At 44.1% G+C, this 20212-nt stretch overlaps 2 protein-coding genes across 2 annotated transcripts; both read left to right on the top strand.

The window, feature by feature from the left end:
* Positions 1-7951: 7951 nt before the first annotated feature.
* LOC140815404 (uncharacterized) lies at positions 7952-9694 on the top strand. The gene has a single exon (XM_073174526.1). The coding sequence runs from the start codon at positions 7952-7954 to the stop codon at positions 9692-9694; it is 1743 nt and encodes a 580-aa protein (XP_073030627.1).
* Positions 9695-11303: 1609 nt separating this feature from the next.
* LOC140815403 (uncharacterized) lies at positions 11304-12929 on the top strand. Its single transcript, XM_073174525.1, has one exon. It carries the CDS (start codon positions 11304-11306, stop codon positions 12927-12929), a length of 1626 nt encoding a protein of 541 aa, XP_073030626.1.
* Positions 12930-20212: the final 7283 nt, after the last annotated feature.

The raw sequence follows: 20212 nt of genomic DNA, 5'->3' as shown, positions 1-20212 counted from the left end.
GGTCGTATTTGTGAGACGGATCTCTTATTTGGGTAACCATGAAAAAGTATTATTTTTTATGCTAAACGTATTATTTTTTATTGTGAATATGGGTAGGGTTGACCCGTCTCACAGATTAAGATCCGTGAGACGGTCTCACATGAGACTCACTCATAAATAATATGATGCGTCAAACATGAGATTAAATTGAATAAAAATATAGATAAATAATATAACCAACCAAACGATATCCAGGATAGTGAACCAAACGGTGCATCAAACCTTTTGGGTATATATGTATAACCAAACGGTGCATCAAATTTTTTGTTGTACGAAATGTTTAACCATTGAGATATGATTTTGAATTCTCTTTAAATTAAAGATATATCTCAAAATTTTGGGGATATATATTAATCTTCGTTGCTTTAAAATTTAAGAGTTTTACTTTCGTAGAGATTCTATAGTTATAAATTAGAGGATGGTGAGTTTCAAAAGTGTATATATATTTATATTTAGAGTGAGTTTCATGTGAGACCATCTCACATATCTTAATATATGAGACAGGTCAACCCTACTCATATTCACAATAAAAAGTAATACTCTTATGATAAAGCATAATATTTTTTTTGGATGACTCAAATAAGAGATCTGTCTCACAAATACGACCCGTGAGACTGTCTCACACAAATTTTTGTCTTATATTTATGAGACAGGTTGACTCGATTCATATTTACAATGAAATGTAATATTATTTTTAACATAAAAAGTAATAATTTTTTCATAGAAAAATGAAGTTGGAAATTTATATCATAAAATTGACGACGACCTCATATTAATTTTTATGAAATACTATCAGCCTATGTTTTTTTTTCTCTATAATTTTAGATCTATCAGAGGGGTTTTTATCAATACAACTTGAAAACTCTTTACATGTAAAAAAAAAGTTTTTTTTTTTATCGATCTACACATCTTCCATCAACAACAAATTTCAGCTATTAAAAATGTTTATACAAATGAAACTTGTCTTTATTAACAAATTGACATCCCTCCCAAAACCATGTGCCTGTCATTGTTTATACTTTGTGCCAGTTGATCTTTCTGATATCCGATAAATAAAAGAATTATGAATTATGAGCAATATTAATGGAGTCTTTATGTACAAAATGGTAAAAACTTGTGTGAGATGATCTCACGGATCATATTTTGTGAGACGTATCTCTTATTTGGATCATCCATGAAAAAATATTACTTTTTATGCTAATAATATTACTTGTTATTGTGATTATCGGCAAGGTTGACCTATCTCACAGATAAAGATTCGTGAGACCGTCTCACAAGAAACATATTCGTTTAAAATAAGTTATAATTTTTTAAAATATATATGCTTTTTTTTAAAAATTCAGAAAATATATATATTTTATAAAGCATGTGGTTGATGATTAATGTGGAAATATTATTTATAATTTCAATTGTATATTGGTATATTTTCTATCATCAAATAGCAGTCATGTGTTTTGAAAATTTATAAATAGGCATAATAGCACTGAATCATATATATGCAAAAAATAATAATATTATCGTGATCGAATTACATCAAAGGTATGCGGAGACTTTGGGTCTTTCCAGGGGAAGAATTTTTCCTTGAGATGACCAAAAAATATATTTGTCATTTTCATGCTTTCGATTCGAATAAAAATTTATTGTCATAGGGTTTTTGTGATTGTTAGAAAAAAAAAATGGAAGAAATTTCTTTCAAAACATTTCATGTTTTCAACTCTGAAATAAAAATTCATGGTCATCAAGTTTTTGTGTTTGTTAAATAAAGAAAAGGGAAGAAATTTCTTTCAAAACACAATCTCACGCTTTCAACTCTCTAATAAAAATCCATCTGCCATCGAATTTTTGTGTTTGTTAGTTATTTTTATCGATAATATCTACGTCTAATATCTGTCACCGCAAGTTCTTCTGAAGAACTAAATAATATCTATAGTGATGCCTCATTAATCCAATACATTCTTACACTTACATGCTGTCCAAATTAAAAGAAACTTGTTGAAAACCAATTCTCCAACACAATCTCCAAAAACATAGTACCGACAATGCCGGAACGGAACCAACCTGGATAACATGATGCTGAGGGGAATTCAGAAACTGGATTCTTAGTAGAAATCTCCTGTTACTGAAACTAATACCATTTTGGCAACAATTGCTCCAGTAAAGCAGGAAAACAATTGCACAAATACTCAAAACATGAGTTTTTAAAAGCCAAAATAATAAATTCTTTGAAAAACTTGGCATGTTACTGGAGATTTATGATAGCAGCTGCACACCAGATGGATGAAGAGTGAAAATGCCATCCTGCTCTAAACTTTTTATACTATTAGAATGGAAGGATGTGGAAAATACTATATTTTTGGGAAGCAAACCGGAGATATGCCCATGATGCAGATCAAAACAATGGAACAATGCCATATGAACTAAGGAAGATGCGACGATTATTTTCATTTGTTGGTAGTCTAAGCCCTGTATGTATTTTCATTACCGACTTCTATACTTCAGACATACAAAGAAAAACAAGCAGTATCATACTTATTAGAACCACGAGACATACTAAGGCTTGAAGTACTGTAAAGCCTATGCGTAAGGCGCAGTTTGACAAGCACGCTTTATTGGAGCAAAGCATCCTAAATGATCATGTGCTAAAATCAAAATGTCTGAAGAAAATGTTATGACATAAAACGTCATGTATACTTTACAAATGACTAAACTAAAATAAAACAAATACTCAATTAATAATTTATTTGCAAAAATTAATGATTATCATCTTGCATTTTATGTTGGATTTATTGTCCGCAGATTGAAAGCATACTTAACAATCGGACCAAGGATCCAGCTTTCTTGTTAAGGAACGGCTTTCTTAGAAACACATACCTACCTTGAGTAAAGGGACTCGAGAAGCGCAAGAATGGTGGAGCCTCCATGAATCCTAAGTCTAGGCATCACACGAATGTCTCTTTCATCATACCTTGATCAATACATACAACATAAGCTCAGAGTGACAGCCTACTTGTTACATCATATTATTCCTCGTAAGGAGTAACTGAAAGTGCTCGAATCATAAAAGAAAAGACACATTTCATTTCTTTTATCCCAAATTCATTTACTCCATTTGTCTCCTTTATCAGCCTAGAAGATAAAAAACCTATATCGGTGACCTACAACGACAAATCACTCTCTGAAGGCGTGGTTTGTGTAATTTTTTTGTCAGAATTTCCACAGTGAAGTCTCTATTAGAATATCTGGTCAAAATAAGTGAAAATTGTATTCAATTATAGATGGAAATGGATTTTTGCGAATTCTCACTCGAATATCATTTCGAGATCTTCGAACGTATTTGAGGGCTCCATGTGACTATTGTCACTTCGTCCAACACACAAGATGAGACTTTACCATCATGGTGTGGCTTTTTGCAAAATTGGAGATAGTTGTTATAAAATTGATTGAACCTAAAGTGGATGAAACACCACACAGATGAAGACTAGATATTGTTAAATCAACTGCTCCTCCAGGATGGCTGGTAATACCACTAAGGGTGGATATAGACGTCCACCAGTGCAGCTATCCACTTCTACTAAGGTTAAGCTTAATAGGAGCAAGAGATTGGTGGAAACAACCAGAAGTCTGACATAAAACAAAATATTAACGAGTCTTTCTAGGACATGACATTTTTTGAATAACCAAATGCTTGATTAAGAATAAACATAATATGATTGAATTCAAATAATTTGTCAGATGTTAAATCTATCTACTGCTTTGTTAGCTACATTCACAATCATGAACATAAAAAGGTGCATTAATATCACATATTTAGATGTTTGCATGTTAGCATGCTTTCAGCTGCGTAGTTGTCTCATTTCCAAAAGTTTTTCACTTGTACAACATCAATATATCCATGTTGGGCATAACAAAAAATACAAAAATATAGTTGGGGGTAATGCCATGCTTTTCCTAAGCTCGTCACAGATGACAATTTACCAACTGAAGTTTATCTTCAATCAAGAAGTTATACTGGTTTATTTTTGTTCAGCACAGAGCTCATGGCTGACAATTCCTCACATGGGATTGAGCCATTGGGCAAAAATATGGTGTCAAAACATCACCTCTCCATATGTTTAGTAAACCTAAACAAAATTCTATTTTAACTACACCCAAAATACTATAATCAATAAGATCGGCATTTTAACTAGGAGTAGTCACTAGAGACAACTTGTCATACTAAAAATGCTTAACCATTGCTATAGAATCTTCACGCAATAAGAATCAGTAATCAACCTTCTTCTTAGCATAATCTTCACAGAACTCCATTCGATTAACTTCAAACATCATATCCTGTCCTCATGAGTGAAGAAAATATTTCTGGGAGACCGATAGGAAAACTTTGCAGAAGAACAGAGTAAGCAATAACAATTTATTCAAAAACCAATTCGGGTATGAGGAAAATATGAACTCAAGCAAGAAAATATCTATAATGTGGTACAAAAAATAGTACTTGTACACAAAATTATTACAAAGCGCCGCAGTTAATATTCAAAAAGAAAAGGCAAACGACGCTGTTATCAAACACTAAAACAATCATTCAAGAATCTCAAACTCATCTTCCCTCAAGTGTGCAGTGAATTTCGCCGGTTTACCGTCACGCCCCAAAACCTGGTCTGTCTCGAACTCCACTTTATACGGCAAGTTTGCCGAGATCCGTTTCCCCTTATGAAAACCAACATACTGCTTCAACACACCAACCTTGTCCGTCAACTCAAGTTCAGGCAATTTCGGCACATGGTACACCATGAGTGGAACCGTGACCCGGACTTTCGACCCCAATTTCGATTCAGCTTTCTCAACTTCCTCGTCATTAACATTACCGAAATCGAGAGTTACTGAATTTGCGATGGTGGCTGAATTGCAAGAACCCGATGACGAGGGGTAGTTATCCGCAATTGGGACAGATTTCTTGGGGCGAAAACGGGGAAAATATTTCTTGCCCAATAAAAAGTAGATCTTGGAGAAACCCACATCCGAATTCGTGATTCTTGAATCAGAAATGTTGATAAGTGAAGAGAAAGCTGGACAAGTGGTCATAATTTATCGGCAAAATCAAGGTTTTCTGGCTGGTATGGGGGGTAAATTAACAAAGGCAGACTTCGTGTGGCGAGTTTTTATACGCGTATCTGTGATCTAAAAATGGGATATTTGGTGCTGCGGTTCTATCCGATTTACATGGCTGCAGAGATTTGGACAAAACGTGAATCTTGACTGCTCATCTCTGGATGGAAACGTTATAAATATATTCCACTTCGTTTTCAAATGTATTCAATAGATTAATAGCTAGACGCTCATTAATATAGACCAGTCATGTCTTTACAATAATAAATATATTTTTAATATAAAAATAATATTTTTTATTAACGACTCAAATAAGATATTCATGTCACAAAATTAACTCGTAAAACTATTTTACAAAAATTTGTGTGATAATATAGTCATATTAGTTTTCTTGAAGGTTATTTACAGAATGAATTAGGATTATCTTTCTCTTGTTTTTTAGGTCAATGTCAGGAGTATGACATTGGTGGAAATGAAGTTTAAAATGATAGAACTTTTTAGTTTGTGGGGTATTATTACAAAATATATATATATATATACTGTTTCTCATGAAAATTTATGGGCGTTTTAAGTACGTGATTGTGTCAAATATAGAATGATCTGACTTCTTTACCAAACGTTGTGTGTCTTGATTCGACCGTTAGTTATAATTCTTTCAGTATGACTTTAAAGCGAAAAAATATAAATGGGGGAATATGATGAAATTGTAGAAAAAATCTATGATCAACATCAAATTTAATTCAGTTGTTATGAACTAGAAGGACATTTTTACAAGAAAGCTGGAAGTATCAAAATCTAAAGAAACTAGAATGCTGGAAAATTGAAAAATATACATGTAAACTATTGAGAGAAATTGAAGAAGTTTTGCTGCTACTTTTGTTGAATGTTTTGTTATGTGTTTTTCTGATTCTTTCTCTCAGCTTTTGTTTCACTTCACTGAACAATTTAGTCATCTGCCACGATCATTCATCGTGGATCGTGGACCAACTCCTCTCATCGTGATATTCAACTGACCTTTTCTTGAGCTTGTCTACTAGACTTCTCACATTCTATGAGATTCTACTTTTAGTGGACTTCAAAAATTTGGACTAAACACATGCATAACCATATGAATAATTTTTAGAACTATAATTAAAAATGTATGAAACAAAAATATGTAGCAATTTAATATTTTGTCATCCAAATGAATTGATGTTATTTTTATACTGTGTTATCCAAAATAAAGTGGAGAAAAGTTGAATGAAGATGGAATTTCTAGTTGAGAATAAAACAAATTGGTGCTAAAAGATGAAAAACTAAAATGAAATTCCCCGAGTCGGTCAAATTAATGAAACTCTAATATTGTATTTGGATGAACAGACAAAATATCGATTCATTAACATTCAGGAGTGGGTCTCATGTGAGACCGTCTCACGGATCATAATCTGTGTGAGACGGTAAACCCTACTCATATTCACAATAAAAAGTAATACTCTTAGCATAAAAAGTAATACTTTTGCATGGATGACCCAAATAAGAGATCAGTCTCACAAATACGATCCGTGAAACCGTCTCACACAAGTTTTTGCCAACATTCAGAACCCAAGAATGACTAAATATTGAAAGCAGACGCATCGTCGAGCAAATTGCACGGAAGGAAATCAGCAAACAAACAAAACCAATACAGTATCAATAGAAGCAAGACCGAAACGTATAAAACAATAATGTAAACCAACAAAACAAACAAAAGAAAAAGACACGAACGTGGGCCTTCAACCACGAGCCATGGATCCAAATCAAAGGAGAACCGATCGAGAGAGCAAGCGGAGGGAAAAATCAACAATAAAAAAAATAAAGCAATATATTATTCTTCTCTTTTTCTTGATTTGTGATCAAACCACTCTTGATTTATGTTATTTTGTGCATATTAACTGACCTTTTTTGTGTAGCCTGGCCTTCAACGTCGCCATTTCCTCGTCATCAATTTAGCTATCTGGTGATGCCCCCAAGGGCATCCGGGCTCGGGTAAAGCTCCCGACCCGAAGAGTATTTGAACTCGGGCGAGATGAGAGCAGGGAGGAGATCCCAAATTACGACTACATGCAGAGAACCGTTATGAAAGGAGGATCCCGGAACTTCAGATATCAGGCGAGTTACGCACCCAAGTGTCAGAAGAATTCCCAATGAACTACTCGGCAAGCCATCACCCGGGGTAAAAGCTTCCCGGTCCCAGAGACACCTCAGGGGTACCCGGGTGGAAAGCGCCCGAGAAAGAGGCTCAGTCTCTCCCTTACCGTCACGTCTTCCGGAAATATCGTAACCCCTCATCCCACATTCTATGACAAGGTCAACACTTAATACGTGGCCCACTACTTTACCACGTGGCCCACCATCCCGAATCGTGGCCACCACCCGAACTTTGCGGGCAAGTCATCTACCTGACTCATTTATAAATACCCCCTGTAGATACTACACAAGGAGGTAACTCTTCTCTGGATACTCACAAGCACTCACAAATATTCTTATTCTCTATAAGTTTTCCTTTGCGTGCACCACTGACTTGAGCGTCGGAGTGGATACGCCGGAACAACTTCCGGCGCCCCCCCTTAACGTTCTGTGATTTCAGGATTAATACTCAGGTCATCCCGGGCGTTAGTCCTCAGGCGACATGGAACTCAATCTTCCCAGACCACCAGCAACTCGCAATAAAGCATTCAGAGCGCACATATATCCAAACACCCGACTTGGCAGATTGCACACCCGGCTACTATCCAATTTGCCCGGTCGACATCATTGGCGCCGTCTGTGGGAAATTTTTTCTAAAGACGTAGATATGGTTACTACTCGTAAAACTACTGGGAACCACTCTGGTCCTCACAATCCTGAAGGAGGTCAAGAAAATCCATCGCCCAGTCACCTCCCAGAGGAGTTGGCTCAGTTGATAGCTGCTGCGGTCCAAAAAGCCCTCGCCGAAAGGGCCCTACCCGAACCCAGCCAGTCAAAAGAAAATGAGGCAATGGGAGAATCTCCTCCCGAGAAAGAAAGAGACAGAGAAGAAAATTCCCAGGCGTTTTCCAAAGCTCCTACCCTTACTATGGCCCAGGAGCTGGAAGATTTGAAGAAAAAAGTGAAAGAGTTGGAAGCCAAAGTCGGGTCATCTCATATTTCAACCCCAGCTGGTTCCCAGGGATGCCTCTTCTCCCTGGAGATTGTAAGTGAGCCTCTCCCTGCTCATTTCAAAGCTACCAAAATCCGGGAGTATGATGGAAACTCAGACCCTGATGAGCATCTCACCCGGTTTGAGAATATGGCCATGTTACATTGCTATTCTGACAAAATCAAGTGCAAGGTATTCCTAACCACCCTGGTGGACTCTGCCCAGAGGTGGTTCGAGAAATTGGAGCCTCGGAGCATACAATCTTTTGCAGGTTTCAGAGACACCTTCTTGCACCACTTTAGCAGCAGCAAGAGGTACAAGAAGACTGCTTTCAGCCTGTTCGAGGTAAAACAAGCAGGTGATGAGTCTCTTCGGGCGTACATTCGCCGGTTCAATAAAGCATCCCTGGAGGTGCCGGCTTGTGCTCCTGAGACCAAAACTACAGCGTTCACGCAGGGACTCAGGGAAGGAGATTTTTTCAGGTCCTTGGTGAAGAAGCAGCCCGGGAATTTTGAAGATCTGCTGTCCCAAGCAGAAAAGTACATAAACATGGAGGAAGCACAGCGGCAGAAAAGGGAGTCCACCCGCAGAGAAAGAAGTGACCGAGTTGGGAAAGTTGATGACAACGCCCGGGGAAATAATCTCGGGCGTTTCTCTCGATACGTCCCCATGAAGCCGCATCGTGGGGAAGGAGTCCATCTTTGCGACGGTGATCGGAGAGTCAAACTATACCGGTCACCTCCAAGCCTGCCACCTACTCCCAAGATGTGCTCCTATCATGGAGAGTGTGCTCACAGCACGAGTGAATGCCGGAGATTGAAGCGGGCCCCTTCCCAGTCGGGCCCTGGTGATCAGGAGCAATTAACAAAGAAATCCCAGAGACCACCGTGGGTAAAAAGAGATGCAGGGTATAGGCCGGGGGACATAGGCCCGGTCAGACAAGAGAGGAAAGATAACGCCGGTCAAACATCTCAAAGCCGGGAAAATAAAGACGGAGGAAGGTCACCAACCCTCGGGGTGATCAAAATGATCTCGGGAGGATCAACAGATGGAGACTCCAACCGAGCCCGGAAAGCGCATTCCCGGCACGAGAGTTTTGGAGTGGATGGTGCAGTAAGGGGTGAGGGGCCGGTTATAAGTTTTGGCCCTCGGGATCTTCAGGGAGTCAGCCTCCCACACAATGACGCTTTGGTCATCCAGGCAAAAGTGGCGAATTACGATATTCGCCGGGTTTTTGTCGATTCTGGAAGCTCGGTGAACATTATTTTTCAGGAGGCCTTGGACCAGATGAATTTGGAGGATTATCAGTTGCGGCCAGTGGAAACAGCCTTATTCGGATTTGCCGGCCACACTGTCTATCCTCGAGGGGAAATCACTCTGCCCCTCCAATGGGAGCCGAGGAGCTCAGAAAGACTGTGATGACGGTTTTCACCGTGGTAAATGCCCTTACCTCTTATAATATCATTTTGGGCAGGCCAGTAATGAACGCCCTTCGGGCCGTGGCCTCGACTTACCACCAGAAGCTAAAGTTCCCGGTGGGGAATAGAATTGGAGAAGTAAGGGGGGACCAGCCATCCTCCCGCAAGTGCTATGCAGAAACTGTCAAGATCGAAAATAAAAGAGCCCGACGAGATGGAAAAAGCAGGAGGTCACGGAAGGAGGAGATGCATTCTATCCAACAGGTGCACATGGTGGAAGGTGATGAGCAGGAAGAAGTAGACGTCTTACCCGGACAGCCCATGAAGACAACGAAAATAGCCCGGGATCTTGAGCCAGCCACCCGGGCCCACCTGTTACGATGCCTAGAGAAGAATGCGGACATCTTCGCATGGTCTTCATCAGAGTTGGTAGGGGTCTCCCCTCACGTGGCGGAACACCGGTTAAATATCATCCCGGGCTCCCGAGTGGTAAAGCAGAGAAAGAGACACTTTGGTCCCGAAAAAGACAAGGTGATTGCTGGCCACGTGGAAGAGCTATTGAAAGTCGGACAGATCAGAGAGGTACAGTTTCCCATCTGGTTATCCAACGTAGTCTTGGTTCCCAAATCAGCCGGCAAGTGGCGAATGTGTGTTGACTTCAGGGATCTGAATAAAGCTTGCTCAAAGGACTGCTACCCCCTGCCCTGGATTGATCAGCTGGTGGACTCGACATCAGGGTATGAGTTGTTATGTTTCATGGATGCATATCAGGGGTATCATCAAATCCCCTTGGCTCGGGAGGACCAGGAGAAAGTTAGCTTCATTACCTCGGGGGGGACTTTTTGCTATGTGGTCATGCCTTTTGGGTTAAAGAATGTCGGGGCCACATACCAGAGGTTGATGGACCGGATATTCGTCAAGCAGGCCGGAAGGAATATCGAAGTCTACGTAGATGTTATCTTGGTGAAATCCCGGGCGTACCCTGACTTCATCCCAGACCTCGAAGAGACCTTCTCTACTCTTAGGGAGTATGGGGTGAAGCTAAACCCAGCCAAATGCACATTTGGGGTTAAGAGTGGCAAGTTCCTCGGGTTCATGGTCACCGAGAGAGGAATTGAGCTTAACCCGGAGAAAGTCAGGTCTATCACTGAAATGACATCCCCTAAGTCAATTAAGGATGTGCAGAGACTCACGGGAAAAATCGCAGCCCTGTCACGTTTCATTTCACGATCTGCGCACCGGAGCTACCCTTTCTTTCAGGCTCTGAGGAGGGCCCAAAAATTTGGCTGGGATGAAAAATGTGAAAGGGCTTTCGAGGAATTGAAGAATCATCTAGCAGGGCTCCCGGTACTGGAGAAGCCCGGACTCGGGGAGAAGCTTTGGGTGTACCTTTCTGCCACCGAGTACGCTGTCAGCTCTGTGCTGGTCCGAGAAGAAGAACTGACCAAAGGCCGGTCTATTATGTGAGTCATGCGCTCAAAGGGCCCGAGATCAGATGTACAGAGGTAGAGAAGGTGGCCCTTGCCCTGGTGATTACAGCACGAAAACTGCGCCCATACTTCTTGTCCCATCCCATCACTGTGCTGACCAACACCCCTCTCGGGAGGATCATGACCCAGCCAGAGATCTCGGGAAGGTTGGTAAAGTGGACTGTGGAGTTGGGAGAGTATGACATCGAGTACCAGCCCCAGCGGGCTATTAAGGCCCAGGCCTTATCAGATTTTGTCACCGAGATGGTTGTCCCCGATACCGGGGGGATTTGGAGGATATTCGCAGACGGGGCTTCTTGCAAAGACGGCAGTGGTGTGGGAGTATGGCTGATATCACCCACCGAGGAAAAAATACGGCTGGCAGTTAGGTTGGACTTCCGGGCTTCTAACAATGAAGCCGAATACGAGGCTGTTATCGTCGGAATCAAAGCAGCCCGTAATGTTGGAGCTAACCAGGTCATTATTTACACGGATTCACAGCTGGTAGCCCAACAGGTAAAAGGAGTATACGAGGTTCGGGAGGAGAAGTTTGTGAAATATCTAGCTATCATCAAAGAGTTGTCCACACATTTCGTAAGTTGGAGCATAGAGCAAATTCCCCGAGAGGAAAATACTGAAGTGGATGCCTTGGCAAAGATGGCAGCTTCTCTTTCCGATTACCAGGAGCCGGGCATATCTTATCACACTAACCTGGTATCTTCGGTAGACACCGGGCCTCCTCGCGCCCGGGAAAATAACTGGACCACCCCCATCCTCGACTACATCTCCCTATCCTATCTGTCCGAGGATATCAAGGAGGCCAGCCAGATCAAGAGGAGGGCAGCACGTTTTGTTGTGATTGATGACCGTATATACCGCCGATCTTTCCAGGGTCCCCTTCTCAAATGCATCTCGGGAGATGAGTCCATTTATGTCCTAAGGGAAATCCACGAGGGCTGCTGCGGAGATCATATTGGAGCAACTCATCTGGCTAGGAAAGCTTTGCTTGCCGGGTTCTGGTGGCCTACTATGCATCAAGATGCCGCCCGGGTAGTCCGCTCTTGCGAGGGATGCCAAAGGCATAGCAACATTAACCATCACCCGACTACCCTGATGCAGCCCATCTGGGCATCTTACCCTTTTGACCAGTGGGGCCTGGATATTGTGGGATCTTTTCCTACAGCCCGAGCTCAGAAAAAATTCCTATTAGTAGGGATTGACTACTTCTCCAAATGGGTAGAGGCAGAACCCCTGGCCAAAATCACGGAGGAAGAAGTTCTTAAATTCCTGTGGAAAAATATTGTCTGCCGATTCGGGATACCCCGGAAGCTTATATCTGACAATGGCAGGCAATTCCAGGGGAATAAAGTCAGAACTTGGTGTGAGGAGATGAAGATTACTCAGTCTTTTACCTCCGTTGCCTACCCACAGGCTAATGGACAGACCGAGGTAACCAACCGCACTATTGTCCAAGCTCTCAGAGCCCGATTATTTGGAGTTGGTAAGGATTGGGTAGAGGAGCTGTCCAGTGTTCTCTGGGCATACCGGACTACACCTCGAACAGCTACCGGGGAAATACTATTTAGCTTAGTGTATGGCTCTGAAGCAGTGCTCCCAGCTGAAATCGGGCAAACTTCAGCTCGGGTAAAAACATATCCGGAAGACAATGATAACGCCCGTGCCAGTGAACTTGATCTCATCGAAGAAAGGAGAGAGAACGGCAATCAGAATGGAGGCTTATCGGCGTCGGGTGATGAAAGCTTATAACCAGAGGGTCCGACACCGAGAATTCCAGATCGGAGAGATGGTCCTCAAAAGAGCGAACCCGGCCGGAGATGTTGGCAAACTTGATGCCCGATGGGAAGGACCCTACAAAGTGGTGCGCAGAGTCAGCTCGGGCACCTATTATCTTGAAGATGGGCAAGGCCGTCCTCTCAAAAGACCTTGGAATGCTCTCCATCTTAAGAAATACTTTCCTTAGAAACTCTTGTAAATTTTTTAATTATTTGACAATAAAGGGAGATCAAGTTCTTGGGAATAATATTCTTAAAGCCCGGTAGGTCCCGAACCCCGGCACATATAAAGGGCCCGGGTGATACCATGCCCCGGCTTCCCTTCAAATTATAAAGGGCCCGGGTGATACCATGCCCCGGCTTCCCTTCAAATTATTATTGAGGGCCCGGGTGATACCATGCCCCGGCTTCCCTTCAAATTATAAAGGGCCCGGGTGATACCATGCCCCGGCTTCCCTTCAAATTATTATTGAGGGCCCGGATGATACCATGCCCCGGCTTCCCTTCAAATTATAAAGGGCCCGGGCGATACCATGCCCCGGCTTCCCTTCAAATTATTATTAAGGGCACGGGTGATACTATGCCCCGGCTTCCCTTCAATTTATTATCAAATCAGGGGGTCCGAAGTCTCGGTTGCCTAAGTTGATTAATCCTCGGTACCAAACAACACTAAGTGTTATCATTCAAATGTTATCATAACCAGGTTATCTTCCTACACTTGGTAAATTTTTCTTATTCACAAGATAACACGAAGACACCGGGGTGAATGGAAGAAATCTCATTAGATTAAGTAAAATTATTACAACTACCAGAAACAGAAAAAGTACTAAACATCTAAGCGGCAGGCTCTGGCTCTGAGTCCTCTTCCGCCTCGGATTCTTCTTCGTCCGGGAGCTCAGCACCATCAATCGGCAAGGAGTTGACAGCACGGGCCAAGTCTAGCAGGCCTTTTTTCTCCAAAGGAAGAAGACCGGCTTCTTTCACCTGCTCTTTGCATTTATTAAAGCCCGCCTTGAAGTAGGGAAAGGCTTTATCTATCACTATCTGCTGGAACCCTGCAGTAGCGAGGAAAGAAGCCCGCCACCCCTCCTCCAAGGTGGCCCGAGCCGCAAGATCCGCCTCCCGGGTTGCGAGAGTAGCCTCCAGCTCACCCACCGTCTCGGTGACCAGCACGAAATCATCCAGGGCAGCCCGGGCATCCAAATCTAGTTTCTCGGCCCGGGCCTCTGTCTTCTCCAGTTTAGCTTTCAGCGAAATGATCTCTGCCCGGGCCTCCTCGAGCTGGGCCTGCAGGAAATTTATTGTGGTGCCCTGGCCAAGGAGGGCCTCCTAATGAAGGTCTCTAATCTGAGCCAGGCGTGCCAGGGCATCCTCATGAAGAGCCGTGGCGGAGGCGGCCCTTGCCCCTGTGCTCTTTTGCAAAGAGCCCATCTTCTCAAAGGCAGCTCTAGCCATCTGCCCGCTCTGCAAATAAACGAAAAGTACATAAGGAAGAAAGCCTACCAATAGGGCAAAGAAACAGAGGTGGAGAAGAAGATACTTACAGCCAGTATGAGGTTAAAGCTCTCCAGCATGAGATCTCCTGCCTTCGCAGCCTGAAGGATGGACTCTTCGGCAGGAGTCGCCACCCGCTTCAACAGTTGGAAGCCCATCTTTGAGCTTCCAGCCGAGAATATTGTCTTGGGCACTGCAGGGGGAGTGGAAGTAGTGATAGAAGGGACCTGAGGAGGGTCGGCGGAAGACACTAGTGGGGCAGGCGCAGACCCCTGAGCCACCCGGGTAATCACCCGAGGCTCAACACGGACAAGCTCTTTTGAAGCTTTCCTTTCTTTGGTGGTCTGGAGGGGCTGGTCCGGGGACTCGTCCTCCTCCTCAATCAGAATAACCCCATGGTCCTGGGGCTCGGTGGCCTCGGCAGTCCGAACGCTCGGAGGAGTACCAGCCTGCCCAGCCTCAGCAGGGGCCCGAGTCTCCTTTTCAGCAGGCGCTGGTGGTGCCAGCCCCCCCTCGACCGGGTCTTCAGTAGTCACCTGGGATGTAGACCCCTGGCGCTCCTTGGCCTTTCTCTCAGCAGCAGCGGCCTTTCGGGCAGCCTTCTTAGCTGCCCGTTCCTCAGCCAGCTTTTGGGCGAAAGCCTCTTTCATCTCGGCGTCTGCAGGAAATAAAACCACTCATCAGAAACAAGTAAAGCAGAAAGTAAAGGAAGTACGATAGTGGCTAACCAAGGAAACCTACCGGGGCGGGAGGCATCGAACTCCTCGATAATGCGGTCGGTAGGATCCCCCGCCCCGAGGCTCAGCCCATAGGCCACCAGTAGCTTTTCACTAAGGAGGGCAGAGGAGTTATACACTGTACCACCTACCACCTCCTCACTTTAGGTGTAGGAGTCAAGTGTGCGATAATTTTTGGGAAGACCCGGTTGATGGGGAAGGGCAGAAATGAACCCAACCGGACATTCGGGGAGATGGGCAGGACGGATGTAAAAGAACCGGCGTTTCCAGTCCTTGACGAAAGAGGGAATATCTCCGAAAAGTTTCTGATGAGACCGGGTTTTGAAGGAAAAGGCGTAATCGCCAATATAGCAGATAAAGAAAAAATTAAAGAGGGAAGGCTCGAGGGTGATATCGGGATGCATAGACATCAGCGTAAAAAAGCAGGTCATCATCCTAATGGCATTAGGATGGAATTGATTAAGAGGAATACCCAGAAGGGAAGATATCCCAATGAAGAAGGGATGAAGGGGAAACCTGAGGCCATTGGCCACCTGGTCCCGGAAGAAAGTATGGTATCCTTCTGGTGGTTGGTCAGCCCGGTTGCTAGGGCCCAGGATGACAATATCATGGGTTGTGGGGATGAAACCAAGGATGCGGATCTCCTCGGCTGATTTGTCCCGAAGGGAGCTTACCATGGTAGAAAACCATGGCAAGGGGCTAGGATCAGCAGACCGGGCGGGGGAAGGAATAACCCGGGCTGGGGATTTTGAAGAGGTTGCCTTTTTATTTTTCTTATGGGTGCTTGAAGGCCCAGTCCCATGGGAAATTTTGAGTTTTTTAAGGGAAGGAGGAGAAGAAGTTGGATTTTGGGGGCTATAGGTGGAAACAGGGGAGGCGGAAAGCGGGGAACTATCGCGCAGGGCATCTGACTCAAAGTCTGAGGAGCCCCTGCGATTCTTATCCGATGTAGAAGACGTGTTGGAAGAAGACATGATTATGAAAAGAAGAACTTACACGGATGGGAGGAAGAATGGTAGTGGGAACGCCGGGGAGTGATCGGAATTTTGGCAGAGTTGCAGACGCGGAAGCTTGGTTAAATTTGACGAAAGTAATGAAGGTTTGGGGAAGGAAATATATATAGGAGTAGGGAAGCGATCCAGACCATCGATCTAGCCATGATCCGAGGGTCCACATTGGTTTTGAAAGACGCACTCGTATCATGGATCTCAGCCGTTGAAGTGGATAGGTATTAACGATCGGGATGCATCTCGTAAGTTGTGCAAGGCGCATGAAAGGACGTGTAATCATGAAGGGGTCAGACTTATCGGATCCTCGGGAGAAGGAACGCTGCCGACCGTTGGAAAGAAAAAGGGGGGCACGTATCATCATGGCATCATGCGTATCATTCAAAAAAGATAACCGGCATGTTACTTCAAGCCCGGGAGGTTTAAGGCCCCGGCATGTTATTTCAAGCCCGGGAGGTTTAAGGCCCCGGCAAGTTATTTGAAGCCCGGGAGGTTTTAGGCCCCGGCAAGTTATTTCAAGCCCGGGAGGTTTAAGGCTCCGGCGTGTTATTTTTAGCCCGGGAGGTTTAAGTCCCCGACAAGTTATTTTAAGCCCAGGAGGTTTAAGGCCCCGGCAGGTTATTTCAAGCCCGGGAGGTTTTAGGCCCCGGCAAGTTATTTTTAGCCCGGGAGGTTTTAAACCCCGGTTTTTTACTTTAAAACCCATAAACTTGAAGGAAGTACACAAGCAAAGTGCGCAAAGTAAAATGTTATTAATAGAATCGGTGAAATATTGCAGTGGCTAGCCTAGAGCCTACATGATCCTCCCACTCCGACATCCAGCTATGCAGCTCAGGGAAGGGGAGGTTGGCAAAGGACTCGGTAGCAGCAAGCTTGCGCAGCTATTTCCACTCCTTCCGCAGCATTGCCTGCAGCAGAACTTGATCAGTGGCTAGCTCGGCCATGTGCGTCACATAAAATTTCCGTTTGTATCTCCTGGCCAGTGCTCTATGTGGCCTGGTGAAAGCCAGACCATCTTGGTATGATTGCACAAGATTATGAATCTTATGCCAAGTGGACATGACTTTCGCCAGAATAAACTCCTCGATGGTCCTCTTCAACGACTCTAAATGAGCACGCGTGGAGGGTGGCAAGTGGCCATACGGGCTGCTGCTGACAGTGGATTCGCTTGAACTCGGCATGTTGAAACGATTGCTCTCACTTCGCCTTCATCTACGTATTTATAGGCAGAGGGTAGGTAGTATGTAGGAAGCCCAAAAGTTTCCGACCATGCGAAACGACTCTGAATTTATGGAGGAGAGAGATTAATCGCAACCGTTGGCTTAAGCATACGTGTCTGATCAGGAAGCGCCTCGTAAATTGTTCCAACATAAAAAATTTATATGGTTATGACACCAGACCACGGACCGGGAAACCTTAGGAAATCGACATTGTGTGAAGCCCGGGGAGCAGGAAGCCCCGGCATTTCGTAAAGCCAGGGAAGCCCAGGCCCCGGCGTGTTGTTCACAACCCGGGAAGCTTGAGACCCTGGCATTTTGTGTTGATTTCCAGGGAGGTATTAAGCTCAGGATATCTAGTAAATTATTTCATCAGATACTTCTAAGCAATCCGTGATATGTGTGTAAATTAATAGACCTAAAGCGTTACATCCGAGCAGTGACAGAAAAAGGGGAACCGAGATAAATTTTTATTCAACCATATACATTGGCCCGTACTACATCGTTATATTTCTCTTCTATGACAATTATTCGTATCTTCAACCAGGCAGACAGAGGGGCGGTGGAGCCTTGCATGAAGCTGGGAGAGTCGAAAATACGCTTCAGGAGCTTCAGTTCCTTCCGGAGCATCAGCTGATAGACATGGCCATCTGTGAAGATGTCCGCCCACTCAGCCATGCGTAGTTGTTTGCGCACTTTCTTCAGTTTGGATACCAGGGTAGGGGTGGTGGCTTCCCCAGAATCGTAAAGAAGTTTCAGCCATTGGAGCTCTTCCCAGTAGCCAATAATTTTATTAAGCACTTCATCTTCTATAATGGATTTTTGAACTTCCAGATTGGGCTCCGTAAGGGCTTCAGTCACCCCTGGAGTTCTCGAACTGCTGGCACCGGCCATGATAGCTGTTGGAGTAATCTGCTAGTGATGAGGAAAAGATCGGGAGGATGCCATCTATATAGGATGAAGAAGAGTATCTTGATCATTGATTCTCGAAGGTGTGAACGGCTAAGATGAATATGGGAAGTTGGACCAAGCAGGCGAAAAGACAGGCGTGAATCTCGAGATATCATAATGGTCCTCGAAGCGCGAAAGCTTGCGGATAAGTTTGAATTTTAGGGCTTACGGCAGCACTGACGGTAGTTTCCGCATCTTTAAAATTCTAAAAGGCTCCGCTGTCATTGGAAGTGGACTCTTTTTTACTAATCGGGACAGCGAGATAGACTCTAGCCCGACTTTTTTAGGAGGGAGTGGTGATGCCCCCAAGGGCATCCGGGCCCGGGTAAAGCTCCCGACCCGAAGAGTATTTGAACTCGGGCGAGATGAGAGCAGGGAGGAGATCCCAAATTACGACTACATGCAGAGAACCGTTATGAAAGGAGGATCCCGGATCTTCAAATATCAGGCGAGTTACGCACCCAAGTGTCAGAAGAATTCCCAATGAACTACTCGGCAAGCCATCACCCGGGGTAAAAGCTTCCCGGTCCCAGAGACACCTCAGGGGTACCCGGGTGGAAAGCGCCCGGGAAAGAGGCTCCGTCTCTCCCTTACCGTCACGTTTTCCGGAAATATCGGAACCCCTCATCCCACATTCTATGACAAGGTCAAAACTTAATACGTGGCCCACTACTTTACCACGTGGCCCACCATCCCGAATCGTGGCCACCACCCGAACTTTGAGGGCAAGTCATCTACCTGACTCATTTATAAATACCCCCTGTAGATACTACACAAGGAGGTAACTCTTCTCTGGATACTCACAAGCACTCACAAATATTCTTATTCTTTGCGTGCACCACTGACTTGAGCGTCGGAGTGGATACGCCGGAACAACTTCCGGCGCCCCCCCTTAACGTTCTGTGATTTCAGGATTAATACCCAGGTCATCCCGGGCGTTAGTCCTCAGGCGACAGGGAACTCAATCTTCCCAGACCACCAGCAACGCGCAATAAAGCATTCAGAGCGCACATATATCCAAACACCCGACTTGGCAGATTGCACACCCGGCTACTACCCAATTTGCCCGGTCGACATCACTATCTAAATAATTAATTAATTTGATTTTTATTTCATCGTATTGATGCACCGGTTTAAGTAAATATGTCCTGCAACATTAGTCCTTACGACCTGGGATAACACCGATGCTCTATATGCTAGGGCTGTGCTTTGACTCGTTTACCGGCTCCAGGAGAGTCATCAGGTGGCGAGATTGGGTACAGTTGTGACACATGTAGGAGCCAGTGCATTGTAATCGGGGATTCACCGCTCACCTACGGGTGTGGATATCCTATGTGATCTGATGAAATAATAGAGCATGGAATCTCTGGCCAGAGTATTAGATGTACATTAGAGAAGGAGTTCTCTAGTTGTACATGCGATGCCACTATTTATTCTCAAAGATGTGTCACATAGTTATCGAATTATTATGCAACACTCGATGAACCAATGGTTGCAGATTCGATCGGAATATATGAGATGAAGGGACCGTACTGTACGTTATTCATAACCGACTAATTCTTGCAGGCACTATCAGTGATACCTAGGGAATCATGGGGCGATGCTGCTAGACGCTCTTACCATGCTTCGATGGGTTTAATCAGAAAATGGTTTCTGACATTCTCATGATCAAATGTTGGTGCATGGAATGTGAGAAAATTAGGGTAAGCCCGAATAAAGGATTATGTCCTGAATCACAAAGAGTTGTGAACTCACGGCTAGCTGCATCCTTGAACCATTGATAGTCACACAAGCACTGGTTTACTTGTTCCCATTGAGATAATAAGTTCAATGAGTTGAATTTATAAGAAA

This window comes from Primulina eburnea, chromosome 15 (assembly GCF_022965805.1).
Source record: "Primulina eburnea isolate SZY01 chromosome 15, ASM2296580v1, whole genome shotgun sequence".
In the NCBI taxonomy this organism is placed as follows: domain Eukaryota; kingdom Viridiplantae; phylum Streptophyta; class Magnoliopsida; order Lamiales; family Gesneriaceae; genus Primulina; species Primulina eburnea.
Note: the sequence above shows the minus strand (reverse complement) of the source record. Positions and strands in the feature narration are given on the sequence as shown.